This window comes from Falco biarmicus, chromosome 1, assembly GCF_023638135.1.
Source record: "Falco biarmicus isolate bFalBia1 chromosome 1, bFalBia1.pri, whole genome shotgun sequence".
Taxonomy (NCBI): Eukaryota; Metazoa; Chordata; class Aves; order Falconiformes; family Falconidae; genus Falco; species Falco biarmicus.
The window spans coordinates 13,908,551-13,926,225 of record NC_079288.1 but is presented as its reverse complement, the minus strand read 5'-3'; the positions used below and the strand labels follow the sequence as shown (position 1 = coordinate 13,926,225).

The 17,675-nt window shown below is 39.5% G+C and overlaps 1 protein-coding gene across 2 annotated transcripts in view; it reads left to right on the top strand.

Annotated features, from left to right (window-relative positions):
- PITPNM3 (PITPNM family member 3) overlaps nucleotides 1-17,071 on the top strand; it is a 118,111-nt gene extending 101,040 nt beyond the window's left edge. For both annotated transcript variants that reach the window (XM_056338110.1, XM_056338120.1), the window contains exons 12-19: nucleotides 393-541; nucleotides 3,518-3,634; nucleotides 4,322-4,438; nucleotides 6,907-7,055; nucleotides 9,008-9,157; nucleotides 10,027-10,210; nucleotides 10,612-10,740; nucleotides 11,113-17,071. In XM_056338110.1, coding sequence (XP_056194085.1) covers nucleotides 393-541; nucleotides 3,518-3,634; nucleotides 4,322-4,438; nucleotides 6,907-7,055; nucleotides 9,008-9,157; nucleotides 10,027-10,210; nucleotides 10,612-10,740; nucleotides 11,113-11,421 — 1,304 coding nt within the window. In that variant the 3' untranslated portion in view covers nucleotides 11,422-17,071. The remainder of the gene's footprint in view (nucleotides 1-392; nucleotides 542-3,517; nucleotides 3,635-4,321; nucleotides 4,439-6,906; nucleotides 7,056-9,007; nucleotides 9,158-10,026; nucleotides 10,211-10,611; nucleotides 10,741-11,112) is intronic.
- The last annotated feature ends 604 nt before the right edge of the window (nucleotides 17,072-17,675 follow it).

The window sequence follows — 17,675 nt, the reverse complement described above, 5'->3', positions numbered from 1 at the left end:
TGTTACGGATTGTAACCGTACATCAATATTTAGTTCACTATTTGGGAAGCATTTGCAATTCTTACTCTATAACATGATCATAAAAGTACTAGTCTTTCACTGTACATTTGCTGTGGACCAGTAAGCAATGGGAATCAAACTGAGGTGATTTCTGCTTCCCAAAAATTGGATACAATAGAACTGGTTAAATTGCAGACAGTTAAGTGATGATGCAGTCAGTGAAAACAGTATATTTTGGTGTTTGACAGATACCTTTAACAGACTCTAAATGTCAAGATTAAAAAAGCAGAAGACTTCATTCAGTTAACTAGCTTAAGTGTAAAGACAGCAAGAGATTTATTAAGAAGATATCTTACAGAAATGTGATGCTGTTTTGTTTGGGTTTTTTATAGTTACTGCAAAGTGGTGGGGAACAAAACGAATAGATTATGCCTTGTATTGTCCAGATGTGCTGACAGCCTTTCCAACTGTGGCCCTGCCGCATCTCTTCCATGCCAGCTACTGGGAATCGACAGATGTTGTAGCCTTCATCTTAAGACAGGTCATTGATATCTTTTTTTTTTTTTCTGCAATGAATAACCTTGTAATTGATAATTGCATCTTCCAAGCAGGATCAATCTTTTAATCTTTAGTTCAGTTAGATGGCTAACTGTGACTGCATCACATACAGCTGCATGTAGGAATGACAGATGTGGATTTACTGGAGAGGTGAAGGGGACAGTGAGCCCACTGTTAGCACTCCTAGCCGGTGTTCTTATTGCTGGCTGTGTGACTGGGAATAATGCACTGTCGTGCATACCTTACTCACCCTTCCCACGCCCCAGATCAGGATAACCCTGTATTATATATTAATCTCTTCTTGGTTCTGAAGGAATAGGCTATCTCCAGCCTTATTTAATTATGTATTTCTACTAATATCAAATTATTAGCATACATTTGATAATAAAGTGGCAGTTTGAAAGTACTGCTCTCATAAGAAAATTAAGTCTGTCTTGTAACTGTACTAGAGTATTTCAAGGCATTGTGTGCACTGTCTCCTCAGAATTTATTTCTGAGTCATATGATGGGTCTCTTGTTCCTACTGTGTCAATAATTAGACAGCAGCTCGCAGTGACTTAGGGATGCAGTGCTCTGACCTCTAGAGAAAGTGGTGAGGCTGAGAAATCTCATCTGGGGTTAAAAAAACCCACAAACGTAAGTGGTGTTCAATTAAAACATGCAGGATAAGTGTCCGTCCAAAAGCCCAAAGTGACTCACCCAAAAGCCAGTCACAAGCAGTTTAATCTGGATTAACACAAGAATCAGTGTGTTTTTTACATCCAGCAGGTGAAACAGCTGCTGCCAGGCAAACAGTAGAGAGGATAATGTAGAAAACAGCACAGTGACTTTATTTCATTAAAACAATTTGGCAGGTGTCAGTGTGGCTGCCTCTCTCTCAACTCCTTTTAGCTGGTCTCTGAGAGTTAACTGCCTCTACCTCCTGCCTCCAGTGCTGCTGTCAATGAAGTTAGTACCCTGGAGGCTCACCTACCGGTAGCTCCTGGGAATGGAATCTCAGTGGCTCAGTTCCCTCCAGTCCAGAACTGCTGCTGAGTCAGACTGTGCAATTGTACCAGATCCCCTTCTTTATATGTCAGTCTGTGAGTGGAGTGTGCAGCAGACAGTCTGGCTGGTAACCAGACCACTTGCAGAGTTTCTAACTGCTGGGCTTAATAGATGAAATTCTCAGAGTCCTTCAACCTCTTGCTGTCCCTTCAGAACATCCTTTAGTGTATCTGATTCCAGTCAAAATGTATCATTAAGCAGTGCAGAATTTTACAAGCTGATTTAAAAAAAAATTGTTTATAACTAGTGTCACCATAACCAAGACAAAGAAAAAGTTGAAGAGTTTTTCCATGAACAAAAACGGTCTCCAGAACAGGAATCTTATTTGATGCTTATCCCAGAGGAGAGGAGAGGTCTCTACTGGAAGCAACAGGATGCAAATCCATGTTTTTTCTGTTCAGAGGCCCTAGATAATTGTACATAGACATTTCTCTTCTACATTGCAGGTCTCTTATAGCTCTTGTTGTCTCGTCTTCTCTCTCAGGATGTTTTTTGCCTTGAATCCATCACAGCATTCTCCCATTTTTCCTTCCAAATGCCTACCTGAGCCCAGTTGTCTGTTAGCAATCATTCCTGCTTTATTCTACTTGTTATTTCTGCACCTTAATATCAAGTTGTGTTGCTGTTGGGGTTTTTTTAATGTCCGGGGTTTTATGTGCTTTACAGCTTTTAGAATTTAGTAAGCTCTTCAAGCATGTGGAGCATGCATGTAAAGCAATATGTGACCTTACAGCACTACATAAAGGAGTGGTTAGTTCCAGCATAGTCTGGACATTCTGCCCTTGCTGGGGGTTAAGGTTAAGGCTAATGGCTCCTGAATGCACTGTTGGGTATGCATGTATTTCATGCACCTGACCTCCAGTGAATAGAATTTATGCGAATTTGTTAAAAACCACACTGACCTCTCAGCAGTACTATGATTTGTTGCAAGCCAACTGCTTTGCTAAGGCTGAATGCAGCAGGATTTTAGTCAAGGGACTTCATATGAGACATCTTTCAAAATGATTCTAGGCCACTCTTCCAGGAAGGGTACCCAGGGTGGAAAACTTCAGCACAGAAAACCAACTGTTCAGCTTGAGTAATTTTCTGCCAGGTTGTGAAAGAGGCTGATGAGTCTAATTCTTGCTCAAAATGAAGTAGCCTCACACTGTCCGTGATCCCAGAGTGCAACCCACAGATTTCGGTAAGACAGGGCTTGTGGTTTCAGTTGAAACAGGGCATAACCCACATGAATTTGACATGTAAGTTTCTTGGTAAGCATGTGATATTTCGGTTGTAGGAATGTGTGGCTTGTATAACATATTGGGTTTCTGTATGGTCACAAGCTACAGTCCTCTTATCATCAGACGTTACTAGCCACAGGCCACATCCAGAACCTATCACCCACTGCAGCGGTGAGTAATATCCAAAAGGTGATAAGAGCAATTTTGTCTGACTGTATGTATAGAAAATCAATACAGGTGGAGTCAGGAATCTGACCTCTGCCCCTTACAGGACATTTAAAAATACTTCTGTGGCCTTAAGCTGCTTTACTGACTTTGCAGACCATGAGCAGATGAGGTGACTGTCACGTGATACTATCCTAATGTTCACTATTTTCTCTGGAAGAATGTGCAAGCTCTATTGTGAATGAAAAAAGCTGTTTGGTAAGTACTTGAGGTTAAGTACTGGCCCACAGAGTGAAAGCAGTTTATATTATTTATTTATAAAATTATATATATATAAATAAATATTATATTATTTGTTTATACAATTAATGTGAACATATGGCATGTACCTTTTTCTGCTTTCATTGTGCTTTTGGCTCTGCAGTATCATTCAGCTGGGGCATCAGTGTACTTTCCCTTTCTTTGCCAAGTACCTGGACTCCGCAGGCCACACACTGTTTATTAAAATATTAATATAATTTCAGGTGATGAGGTATGAAAATGTAAATTTGAAGGAAAATGACAACCTGGATCCGGCAACACTGAGTCCATCCAATCCACGAGAAAAATGGCTACGCAAAAGGACACATGTCAAATTGAGAGTGAGTACAAATCTTAATATATGTGGCAGCTATGGAACTTGGATTTGAGAGCAATTTAAATGGGGTTTGATCTCCCAAAGCATGAGTTTATATAACTGAATATTATTAAAGAGCTGAAAACTATTAACATAATCCAGAGGCAAACAAATTAACAGTTATGGAATAGGAACATTTTATTCTTGGTTTATCACTGCCTGTTGGGAGAAAGTACATTTCTTTCTTTAGGTAACAGAGGGGCCTGAAGTTCCAGATCAGCAAAGAGGTTGTTCTTCTATTTTCTTATATGCTAGATGAATCCATAAATCAAGAAAAAAAATCTTTTCTTCATTCTTCAAATGCTACTTCAGTTAGAAATGTCAGTTAAGATGCATGTGTCTTGCACATAATCATGTGAATTTATGGTACCACTTGAAGTGAAAGATAATTGGTATTCCCTTGAATGTTCTCTCTTATTTGGTCATCTTGAGCATTCTTAATAGAAAGTCTATTCAGGAACGCACCATTACTGGAAATATGCTCCAGCTGAAACAGGAGCACAGTTATGCTAGATGCTTTAAGGTGCACTGTTACATACCTCAGACACTGTCCAGGACTGTTTCTGTGTTACTGTTCATAAGATCATAATAGAGACAGTAGCCTCATTACAAAAGCAAACACTACCTTTCCCACTTTCTGCTCTCATTTCAGAATGTGACTGCTAATCACCGAGCTAATGATGTCATTGCAGCAGAAGATGGCCCTCAGGTACTAGTCGGGCGCTTTATGTATGGACCTTTGGACATGGTGGCTTTAACAGGTGAAAAGGTAAAGTCTGAGTAATCAATTTCCTTGTGTTTCTGAATCAACTTGTACTAGAAACAGTTGTTGCATGTTATACATGAGTGTACAGTACCAGAGAAAGCCTTACAGTGAGGAGAGGTATGTCACTAGCCCCCATCACTTTGGCAAAAATCAGCTGTAAGTGGGCTTTCCTGATAGCTGGCCTTTTTCCCAGTTTTCATCCTTACATGATGCTGACCGTCTCCTCTGGGTCATGATGAGTGCTGTGCAGTGATTTGTCAACCTGCCATCCAATTGTACCACCTACTGGAGACTATTAACTTCTTGAGCAACGAGGAAAGAGTTTTATAGTGGTTGGCAAATCACTAAAAGAAAAATGTATATCCCTCTATCTAGGTAAGACAACTAGATAAAGGAACAGGGATTCTAGAGGCTAGGTGGCTGCTGTTTCTCTTATACATGGAAGAGTAAAGATTAGTTTCAGAATTTTAGTAATAATATGACACAATTGGAACTGTCACTCCTAAAGCTGCCTGCAGTAGCCAGCCTTACAGCTAACAAAGCCAAGCATTAAATGAACACATTTGTTCATATTCACTGACACTTAAGATTTTTTGTGGAAATTAAGAGCGATGCTGCTGAGCTGAGGGTGAAACTGAAGCGTGGAGGCTTTTACTTGGCCTGTTTTGTGGATGCCATTCTGCTAAGATGCAGCACTAACCTGATCCCTCCAGGGATCAGCCTGCTGATGGCATGCCTTCTTTGGAGTATATTTGCTAGTCCAGAGGAGGGATGGATGTTTCTGGAACCATGTCTCTGATGACCATGCTTCTGTCACAGCTGGGTGTTGCTAGTCAACTCCACAAGACATAAGTGATGTGCTGCTTCTAAGATTTTGTCATAGAATTCAGCATGCCTGTGCTGGTACATATTGAACTGTCAATCTAAGTTACAGTTGTGTTTTTAAGACTGTCACTGCTTCAATCTTGTTGCATATGGTTTGTAAAAAAACCTGAAAGCAGCCCCATCGCTTGAGTTTACGGCAAGACAGGATCACAGATTTTGTCTGATTTTGAAGATTTTAATAATTTCTTCATCGGCTTTTATAAATTTCTTCAATCTGATCACATTTTATTCATTGATAAGGTTCTTCTGCCACAAAGGGATCATTAGTGGTCCTTTGAAGAACACCAAAATTGTATGGTTCCAAGATTTAGTAATTTCCTCATTGTGTCGTTTCTCAAAAGTTCAAAACATCAGTTAAATTTATCTGAGTGTATTAGATTGCATTGAAGATCTTCAATTACATCTACAGTCAGGAAGGCTGCTGTGTATGTAATGGATCTCTTAACATGCATTATTTATGCCTATATCCTAGCAATGCCTCAGGTCAAAAGTTGGACACTTTGTAACTGGTACAGTGCAGAAAGTAGAAGAAACAGTTTTTATCACAAGACCGTTGAATCTGTCGGAGGAAAGGCCATTCCTTTCCCATCTTCCCTAGTGGGAAAGAGGAAGTTGGTACACATCTGTATTCAAACTGTCAATTCACTTTGCAGTCAAAAAGCAGAAGAAAGGAATAAACCCATTGTTTGGTCCTGGTAACGCTTCTGATTCAGCAATACCTGTCGTTTCTTTCCTTGCACGAAAGCTCATCCCTTGAAAAAATCAGTTCTGAATTTCATCTGTTCAGAATAAATTTAGTGTTACAGTTACATCCCAATGTCACGTAACATCATTATATCCAAGAGCCTATCTGCAGAGTTATCAAAGATACCCGTACAAAAGCATGATCTCGTAAGCTGCTGGCGGATCTTGTAGAATATCTGGCTGGCTGCCTGTTGAGCATTGAAGTCCACATAAACCTTGTATGCCTAAATTCTGTAAAAATTAAGTGCAGAAGGAGAGCTTGGCAGATACCTCCTTCAGATTTACTGATCTACTTAGTGCTAAAAAGTGCCAGTTCAAGTCAGACAAAGTATTTCATACACTGGGTGTTAATTTTGATGAAATATTTCTGTTGAAGAAAGCTATATTGATGAAGCCTTTTGGAAAAAAAAAATCCTAATAATTTGAAGTGTTCAGGTTTTGCATTTGTAGGCAAGGTTATGATTTGAGAAGGATTTCATTTTGCTAATAACCAGGTGGAATTTTCAGTTTTGTAGGTTTACTGTGCAAAAATGTAATACACACATGCAAGTTGAAATTATCTTTTTTTCTAGTTTGGCGTTCCTACCAAATTTCTGAGCTCTGTACCTTTCTTTGACACCTGCAGTGCTAAAACTGAGTGCTTTAAATGTTGAAAGTGATAAACTCTTGTATTGTGCTCCTCTGTGAAGTTTTTACTGGATGTGCAAGTTCCTTCAAACTTCCTTGTAAGCTTTTAGTACAAGCCATAGTTGGAGATACTAACGTGATATAGGCTTGGCAGGCCTTGTAAATAGGGGCATTGCCTGCTATCACACTAGATGACTGTTTTGGTGTTTTTGCAGGTTGATATCTTCATAATGACTGAGCCATCTTCGGGTAGGTGGGTGTACTTTGACACAGAGATATCCAACAGCAGTGGCCGGATATCCTACAACATACCCAAACAAAAGAGACTGAGAGTTGGTGTGTATCCCATCAAAATGGTGGTCAGGTAATGGCTTCAAGCTGTGATGGGTTGTTGTGATCAGGAAGACACGAAAGTGTGTAAGATTGAAGGGGGTGCAGAGAGATATTTTTGTCAGTTTCCTTTTCTTGTTCTTGTCACTGTGTTGCCAGCTTAGATTTAAAGCAGTGATCATCTGTTTACCGGCCAGCTTGGAGGTGCCTAGGCCAATGGGCTTATCTCTACTGCAACACAAACCCTCAGGTCAATTCAGTTTAGGAGCACTTGGTTTTGCAAAATAATGTGGACTGGATGACTGCAATCAGTCTTCTTGTGGCAAGAATTTATGACTTGGGATATTTTGCAGCCTGTTCATTGGGGAAAAGACTGCTGAAGGGTATGGTTTTGTGTTCTTCGGACTGATAAGAAGCTTTTCTTGTTGAAATTAACAGTAAAGGATGTACTGCCTTGCTCTCAGCCACCTGTTTATATCTGTTAATGTCAGGATGATCAAAAGAGTTACCTTAATTGTGTACTCAAGACGATGCTTGTTCTCAGTGGGGAAAAAGGAAAAAAAAGCCAACAACCCAGCATCTGAAAATAACAATTCATTGAGATAGAACCAATCAGCTCTCCAGCATTTCTTAAAAATCTCTGTGCTAAGTAAAGTATGAAGTGTGAAGACGTGGGAAATAAAATTTGTTGGCCTAGGTGCAGGACTGGGGTAGCTGTGCTTTTTTTTAAAAAATATGTTTAATAAATGTCTAGTTTAGTTTAATAAAGGAGCCTTAGTTTAATACTGCACTGCCTAGCCACTTAGGAAGTAGCTTTACAGCTTCCTTTGAATCCCTACTTTGGCAGCTAAATCAGTGGGATGAATTTGACTGAAACAGAATGTGTTGTTACCCACCAGTTCACCCAAGGCCAAAATCGATTTGCAATCTTATGTAGGGCTAATTGAGGAGGAAGAAATGTTTTAGTTCAGTGTAACAGAACAATCAATTCAAGACAGGAGAGTTACCTAAAAACAGATCAAGTGTATTCAGAAGCTAAGCTCCTATGGGCTTTTAGACTGCAGGAGTAAGTTTAAAACAGGAATGAAATAAATTGTCCTGCTTCTGCTTATTAAGCTATGCATACATATTGTAAGAATCTTCATCATCGGATACAAATTTCTAGATCATACAATAGTCATCTTTCTAAAGGAAAGAAGCTGTGGTCTTCAGATTACATTTTTTTAGGGAACATGAGGTCATGGGATGGTAAGAGCTTTGGTTCACTTTGTGCTTTATTAGTCTCTTAATGTCAAGACCTCTTGGGAAAAATACATCGTGAGGAGAAGGTTGTATCTCACGTGCCTTCCCATGAGAAAAGCCATCTATGATTGCATTTCTCTTTTGGTGGTTTGGGGTAGGCTTTTTTTTTACCTCTTCCCCCCCCCCCCCCGTTCTGTATTGTCATTCTCACTGTAATTTGCAAGGATAGAGGGATGGGTATTTAATAGTATTACCAACTGTTTATCTAGTGCAGAAAAGCTGATATGTGTTGTACATGCCAACAAAAGGAGCATATCAGTTCTTCCATTGCAATTTCTAATAATTTACCAGTAACTGTAGACTGCCAGAAAAAAAGGTAGCCAATTTCCGTGCTGTGTATGTGCATATACATAGCATTCATGTCTTATATGTGTACATATATAGACAGGTAGCGTGTTTGAGTATTTCAGGCTGTTTTGGAGTGCTTTTTCCTGATTCTTTTAGGTATTCATACACATGGGATTTCTTATTAAAGTCAGCTCCCGAATTTCTCCTTGGAAAGTTGTTTCCTAAAAGCTTAAGTTTTAATTGCCTCACATAGGACTGAAATCAGAAGCCTTATTTGACAGTGATTTTTGAAGCTCTAGATCCAGACAGATCTAATTTCAGGCCTTAACTAGAACATGCAGAAAATACATTCTGACATTTTGTTTTTTAAATGTTTTTATTGCTTTGACTCTCCAGAGGGGACCAGAGCAGTGCTGCAAGTTACCTGACTGTGCTTCCCCAAGGAATGGAATGTGTTGTGTTTAGCATTGATGGTTCATTTGCAGCAAGTGTTTCAATTATGGGAAGTGACCCCAAAGTCAGACCTGGGGCCGTTGATGTTGTCAGGTAAGTGAGGTTTGCACACTTCACTTTTTATATCTCTGACTGTTCTATTCGAACATAATAAGAAGGAAGAGGGCAGAATAGGTGGGTTGGTTTTTTTTACTAAATACTTCTTTAGAGGCCAGGATTCTTTCCAGATGTATTTCTATATTTGGTTGGACGTCAGGCCTGCCTGATTTTCAGAGGGGTCTTAGAATGCTATGGTTTACTTGGAAATTTGTGGTTTAAATTGCCTAAAGATTACAAGCTGCTTCTTGGGAATACGGCCTTAAAATGTGTACAGTGAATTAATAATGATTCCATGTGTTACTGTGATAAGCAAAGAGTGTATTTTGTGTTTCATTACCTTCAAATAAGGACATACTTCTGCTTCAAAAATATCAAGTGCCATGAATACAAGAGGTTTTTTTGGAGGAAAAATTAAAAGCCCTTTTAATCCATTCTTGCAAGTCTGTTAATGTCACACTGGGTGGGGAAGTAACAGCTGTCATTTAAGAACTTGCATGGGAATGGAGGGATGTCAGTTTTCAAGGGTTTCTACTCCTTACAGCTGAAATGGCAGAAAATCTTAAAGGTTTCAAAGGTAGCAGAACTTGATGTGTAGTCTATTCTAAATACATTTTTAAATAGCTCTCAAATTTTATCTAAAATACTGCATAAGAGTCTCTTGCTTCCCTCAGTCTCCCTCAAGATGTAGACATCGTTACTTAATTTCTCGACAGGACCAGAGACTTGGGCATGCTGCTTTCCACTTGTTGGAAGATAACATCTAACTTCTGTCTGGGTCTGTGCTGAGCAAAGAAATGCTGACCTGACCAGTGGGTATTGTTTCTCTTTCTGCACCTACATAATTTATGTGCTGTTTCTGACAGGCATTGGCAGGACCTGGGATATCTGATTATCTATATTACTGGCCGTCCAGATATGCAAAAACAGCGTGTGGTTTCATGGTTGTCTCAACACAACTTCCCACAAGGGATGATCTTCTTCTCAGATGGACTTGTTCATGACCCACTGCGACAAAAGACCATTTTTCTCCGGAATCTCATGCAAGAGGTACTAGAAGCGTGTTTATAGGTTTAAAACTTTTTTCCAAAGACTGTCATTCAGTGAAGTTAGAGATCTGCCGTCCTTTTGAACAGTAAATTTTACTGGCCATCACAAAGTCTCTATGCCATTCCTCATCTCTTTCCTCATTTTTGAAAGAGCAAGGAAGGCTGATAAAACATCCAGAGGGACATCCTGGTATGACAAATAAGTAAACTAACTGCTTGTTCTTTCCTGTGTGCGTATCTGTAGTTCTTGCTGGCACGCAGACAGGTTTAGCTTTCTGTGCTTTACAGGATGAGGTTGTTTAACAACAAACTAATCCACTGCTTCATTGCAAAACAAGTGCCATCCTTGTAGTGCATGGTGTTGAATAGAGCATTCACTTTGGAAGTTAATATTTGTTTCAGTGCCACATCAAAATCTGTGCCGCATACGGTTCCATGAAGGATATTTCTGTGTACAATGTTTTGGCTCTGTCACCATCCCAGATCTACATAGTTGGACGATCAACAAAGAAATACCAGGCGCAGTGTCAAGTAAGTTACTCTTGCTACTCAGTCAGGAAGTCCTAGGGGGAAAGTGTGAATGCATGCACAGACACACACAGACACATGCAGTGTTTCAGAGAAAGAAGGGCAGTTTTGGTTTCAGATGAGGCATTTTCTGGCAGGGCGAATAGTAAAGAGAAATCAAGCGGTCATAAGTTGTATCTGCAAGTGCATGCATCACATATTGCTCAATGACAAAATGGAACAGGTCACTTTAAAAAAAAAGCGAGGGGAGAAAGGAGTATTGGTACTCTGTAGGTATCTAACTGGGATGCCAAAGATAGGAACTTAATTCCTTACAGAGCTCATAGGTTGAGGCAGCAGTAATTTGTCACTCCCTTTCTTTCCTTCCTATTTCAGTTCCTCAGTGAAGGTTATGCAGCCCACTTGGCCTCGCTGGAGTTCAGTCTCCATTCACGACCCAAAAAGAACAACTCTCGGATGATCTTGAGAAAAGGCAGCTTTGGCCTCCACTCCCAGCCTGAGTTTTTGCGCAAGAGAAACCATCTCCGCAGGACTATGTCTGTCCAGCAACCTGACCCACCTTCTTCGAACCCCAAGCCAGAGCGTGCCCAGAGCCAGCCTGAATCAGACAAAGATCATGACAGGCATTTGCCCTCCGTTGCTTGGGTTCGAAGTGGAGTTCAAAAATTTGAATCTGTCCCCTAGGGAGCTTTGGAATACAGGTCCTGGGTGCACCCCATTAAACTTGTAGGCATGCCTCAAAGATAATATTTAGGCAGCTTCAGACTAAGAGATGTAGAGGGGAACTTGTACCTCGGAGTCTTCGCTGCTTTGGAGTCTGCCTTCTTACACCAACTGGGGAACTTCCAGTCTGTTCCTCTTGACATGTTTGTTGGGAAATTTTAAAATGGTCTATAACTATTGCAAGTGCTTATACCATCAAGGAAACAGGAAATACCTTAGGGTTTTTTTTTAGAACAGATATAACAAAATGTGCAATAAGAGAAAAAGCTGTAACAGGCTGATTTTACTCAGAAGTAGGATTGTGATATCAGCTAACTAGCTGCACACAAAATGGTATACACAGTAGGTCCCATGGGTTTACAGAGAAGGTTTACACTTTAAACATTAAATAGTTGTATCTGTTTCCACTTCACTCTCAATAAAGCGATACGCTTGCAAGGGAAGCAGAGTTGGGAACTACAATAATGGGTGGTCAGGATTTGTACAGCAAGATGCTTTTTGGGTGCCTTAAACCCAAGATTTCCTTTCAGCTTACAGTGTTGGTCAACAGACCTCAACATGGGCACTCGTGTTTGTGTGAAGTGCTGGATGTCAAGTAAACAGGAGAACTCCACTTATGAACCAAATCATAAAAGCTTCATGTTAGAAATAAATGTCTGCCACAGTTTGAAGCAGTTAGTGTTGCTGTATACAAAGTAACGTGCAAGTGTACAAAGATCACATTGTTTTGTGGAACTTGGTGACTGTGCAAAATGTGTGGACTACTCGAGTAAGGAGATGGCTCTGACTATCTCAGTCCAAGATGGATCCTAAGATGGTAAGCTAAAGGGAGCCCTTTTACTAAGGGATCTGCAAACTTCAGAGCAATTCATTTTTTTCATCACTCTAACTAGAATTTTGCACTGGAGGAGAAAAAAAGTAATGGAATTCCTATGGGTAAATAGTTAACTTCTCATGCTTTATAGCAACTGTGTTAAGACAATCTGTAGCATTTAGAATTGACAGTATTTGAGCTTCAAAGAATGGACGTGCCAAATTGGAGGTGCCAAATAGATGTTTTCCTACTGATTTAAATTTCTCTTGGATCTCTCAATGAACTCGCTAGAAGTAAAATGTGTGAAATTTCCCGAAGTGGTAATATTTCTGAAGTAGTGTAGTTGGCTTAAGATAGTAGCAGTTTGCAGATTCTTCATGCAGGAACTTCCACTGCACTAAATTCACCAAGAGAACTTTTCATGACTGAACCGAGGCATGTTTTAAAACCTGCAATGAAGTTGCAACTGCACATAAACCCCTCTTTCTTTAAAAGTTAAAACCAGACTATGGACACTGAGAAAGCTTCAGGTCAATAGATTTCTTTTCCAGGTTGGTTGGTTGGATTGTTTTTAATTTCAGGGAGTTGGCGTGGAGAGGGTGTCATGCTTCCCCACGTTACTTTCAGGTTTTCCTAGTGTGTAGCTAGACCAGAAACAGTCTCTTGACAAATCTGTTGGTTCATGTTTTTGAAAGTTGGCGTGTAAAGCAAACAAGAAATGCAAAGGAAAACTACTACGACAGTGCAGAAGTAAACCCAAGTCTGTACTCTGTATGCACTGGAGTTACAGTGTGCTTTTGAAGAGCATAGTAATATGACTTTTGCCTTAAAAGGCAGCAAAGTAGCTTATAAATGGAGATCTTTGATTTAGTTTTTTAAATGTTACTTGGCAAGATTGTCAGTTACCTATTTCAAACTTCCTGAAAGATCTGGCACATCAGTAATTTGGTTTTTTTCATAATGCTTCCTTTAAGGGAAGGGGTAATCTTTGCTGAAGATTTAGGAAAGATAATAAAAGTTTGGTGGTTCATACTAATCAGGAGCAGGTGACTACTTTAGAGGAGGCTGGGGTTTTATGCTGGGTTGCCAAGTCAGCCAGCCACAAAAGCTAAGTGAAAGATACCGACAGGCTACTTTGAAGCAGTCTTCAGGTTTACAAATGCTTTCCCAGTAATTTCACAGTTCTTTAACACATAGGCTTGGAGGAATTATTCTGTGTTCTGTCTTGGCCCACTGTGTGTATTAATTCTAATCACAAAGTCCGTTTCTTCTCCTGTCCTCTGCAGATAGGAGGAGGTTGCACAAGTACACCAGACTCCGTCTCCCTCTAGTCCTGTTCACTGTTAGCATGTTCCTGCTCGTTACTTTTAAATAGGCGTGGGAAGCCTATAAGTAGGCTTGTGAGGGAGGAACTCACTAGGCAAATTTAAAATTTGCTGAGGTGGCCTAAAAGCAACATTGATTGATCACAAAGGTCTTTTAAGCACTGGGTGCTGTGTAGCACGTCTCCTGACAGTAATCACAATTCCAGCTGCAAAGTTCAAAGCTAATGTTGCTTTAGCCATTTACCTCTATTATCCAGGAGACTCCAAAATCTATTTTTTGTTTTAATTGCTGTAGTAGAAATACTTCCTTTCAAAAGAGGGATCTGTGTGTAATTCTCTGACTGTATTAAAGGAACTAGCACCTGAGCACAAGGTTAGAGAAATCTACGTTGTTAAGGTCTGTCGTTTACTCTTGCAGACACAATGTTATTTTGCAGGGTACCATGTCATGAAAACTCTGATTTTGTATATTTCTATTAATAACCGGGTCACCTTTAAAGTAGTCACTCTGTTGGCTTCTCTTAATATTATGAACTAGTAGTAGTAAAACAAATGCGTGTGTGTGTGTGTGCATGATTTAGAGTGGTAACAATTTCAAAGTTTCTACACATGGTATTGAAATCAAGCTGAAAATATTTTCCCTGACTTTTATTTCCTACAATATATGAGAGCTTCTGTGGCGTTTGCATAATTCCAACACTACTTATTGCTCAGGGATAGAATGGTTTATCTCCTGATCACGTGCCTCCAGCTGAGCACTTTGGCAAACAGTGATACAGGCATTAGCTTGGAGGTTAAGGCTTCATGTTAATTAGGAGTAGATCTTCTGAAACATCAGATTCCAGATGCGTTTGTTTTGAAAGCCCTAGCCAGTTTCCACTGAAGTGGTAAAACAACTTCTGTTGGAGCTGAGAATATGAACCAGGCAAGCGTGAGTGTGATTTTAGACATCTCAACTAGGTTGGCAGTTCAAGAAATATTCTGTGGCAATAGCTGGGGACCTCAGGCACGTTGCACCACTGTCTTCCCACCCCTGCCCTGCCCCAGCTATGTTTGGGTGATCCCTGAGGTTTGTCTGATGAATCAATCACTGGGTTTATAGCATATTTTTTTTCAGTTGTATTTTCTCTTAAATCATTTCCTTCTGGTCAGAATTTTAGTTATACACTTTGTCCACAGGAAACTGCATGCGGTGTTCATGGGCATTCAGTTTGCAACTGGATTTCAGTTTTACTTGTGCTTTCATGGAAGGATTATCAGTCTTCCTAAGCCGTTTGCTGAGGATAAGCCTGATCCTACAGTCTTCTTACTGCAGGTCCTCATTGCTGCAGTCTCTGTGCAGTCAGCACTTAAAACTTTTTAGGCTGTGGAAGTGTTAAAGCATACACAGATGGGAAAAGGGACAGAGAACTCAGGTGGGAATGGTGGGTGCCCAAGGAACATGGGTTAGACTTAGTTCTAGCAGCTTTAGTGCCTCCAGTCTGTTACAGAAAAGCATGTTCTTTTGACGTGCTAAATGGAGTAAGCATAAGTGAAATCGTAAAACACAAAACCTTATTCCAGCAGGTGCTAAGGCAGGAGAACAAGTCAGTGCAAAGTAGGCTACAGTTGGAAGCATTTACTTCTTTGTCCTGTTGATACAGATCCAGTTTTAAATTACTGTAAAAAATGGATGTGATCAATAGCAGTGGTAGACTTACCTGAGATATTGTGAAAACACATCTTCACAACTGTGGTGTTTTGGTTTTGGGTGTGTGTTTCTGTGTGTGTGTGTGTAGCTACTGGAAGACATCTTACGCTTTGGTGCTGCTTTCACAGCAAATTTGTAACCAATATATTTTTAAAAAAAAAAACAAAAAAAAAACCCGAAAAACAAGATGGCTGTTTATTCAATTTTGTTGTCTAGTTAGGTAAGTTTGAAAAAAGATATCATTGTATAAAGAGTGCAGAATATTCCACAGACCTGAATAGTGATGTTGATCCAAATCTGCTTATTTTAAATATTTTTTTTTTAAAAAAAAAAAGTGTTTGCATACACTAGTGCTCTTGGAACAGGTTCTTGCTTGACCAAAGTACTCCTGTTTAGTTTGTGGCATGGTTTATATCTGTTTGGCATAAAATTTTGTTAGCTGTAAAAATGACAGGGCATCGATAATTCTTGTTTGTTGGGATTCATGAGAACTGCCATTTTGATTTGTTTACATGAAAATAGTCTTAATTCTTACAGATTACTTCACCTGTTCCTCTAGTACCTAGGGAAGTCACTTCTAAACAGAGTTAAAACCTTCAGTGGTTATGCAGAAGGGGAATTACCAGTAAACCAGAGGAAAAAAAAGTCACACTTTACTATTAAAATAAGCAGAACATTGACACTTTATGTGGAAGCTCCACCGTTTGGCAAAATAGCCTTTGTTTGCCATTATTAGTGGACAAGTTGTCCCATTTACACATTGCAGTCTTCAGGCCAGGGCACTGCTACTGGGTACATTTAAGTAAATCCCCACTACTTAGATCTATAGTATCATCATGTACTTCGTGGAATAAATTAGAAGAGAAAAAAAAAATTTCCTTCTTTCTACATTGTTTCCTGTCTTAAATTTGCAAAAAAAATTTTGCTTATATGCATTTTTGATAATACCTGAAATCAATAGATATTTTCAGTTTTTAAAATTTTAAGTGCAACAGTTGTTACTGAACAAACTGGATTTTCCCCAGGTTTTCATCCTCCTCTTGCATCTAAGCAACAGAAAGGAGTATACATCATAAAAGTACTGGATGATTGGAGTATTAGCACCTTTTTAATAAGCGAATTGGCTTAATAATGGAGAGATTGTACACTGCAATTTCATGATTTTTCTGATTAGAGCTTGAAATACGGAATTTGAACTCAAGATTTCTGCATTGAATTGTTCAATTCAGGCATGCAGGGAAGAAGGTGGCACATTCCATCCTCATCTGGAGCTGGTACAGGATATTTTTCCTATAAACACAAAACTTTCCAACTTGCCTCCTCAGCTTCTCTAAGAGCAGTGATTCCTCGTGGTCTGTGTTCATAGCTTCAGCAGAAACTGTGGGTTTAACAAGGTAATTTGACTTCCATGATGTTTAAGCACTCAAGTGTAAGTATAGGTTACTACAGATGATCCTAAAATCAGTCCCCCATTAAATAAAATGGAGGTAATAACACGTTTTTCTGGATGAAAAGAGTTTTGTTTTGTTTTCAGAAATAAGAAATGGCCCAGAACAGCTAGAATCCTGTGCCATGGACTGTGGAACTGAGGTCAGGAGGTGTTATTTCCTCTTTCCCTCATTTTAGTTCAAGCCCAAGTTAAGGGGATTACAGTTTACCCTCTATCTCTGTTTATCTTGATAAGCTACCTTTGAAACCAGATACAGTTGTGGGGGACAGTGAAACAAATTTGACAGTTCATTTCTCGTTTGTAAGGATGTACAGAACGTGGTGGGAGAGGACAGGCAGCAGAGATTACAATGTTGAAACATAATTTACAGATTGCAAGCTTTAAAGATAAAGGACCGGTCTGGGGCCCAGAATGGCAGTTCTCGCACAGAACCCCAAGCCTTCTGCATAACTTGTTTTTCTATTTGTGGGAGAGGGAAGGGGGCAGTCCACTTACAGCTGGATTCATACAAGGAAACTTGAAATTGTACACGTTCTTTCAGTCTGTAGTTTTATTAAGTGCATACTTCTAAACTGTTTGTCAGTGAGAAGGTTCTATCTGGTGACAAATGTTTATATTTCATATGGCTGCCTTGTAAAAATTCAAAAATGTACAATAATGAATTTCTTAATATGAAATAAGGAGTAAGATTTCTACAACTGGTATAGATTTTGATGTGAGCTGGTTTTTAAAACCTTATAAAAGAGATTAGTCATTTAAATAAAACCTTCCTTGCCTTTAAGCAAACAGTGTCACTGATTTTTCTTACCAGTGATGTGGGAAGTATTAGATCATCATCGTACATGTCCTAGTAGCCAGTGGAAACAGTAAAAATAGAGGCTGTTGTAACAGGTGTAACGCTTCTGACTGTCTGAAATAATACTTAGATTGGCAGGT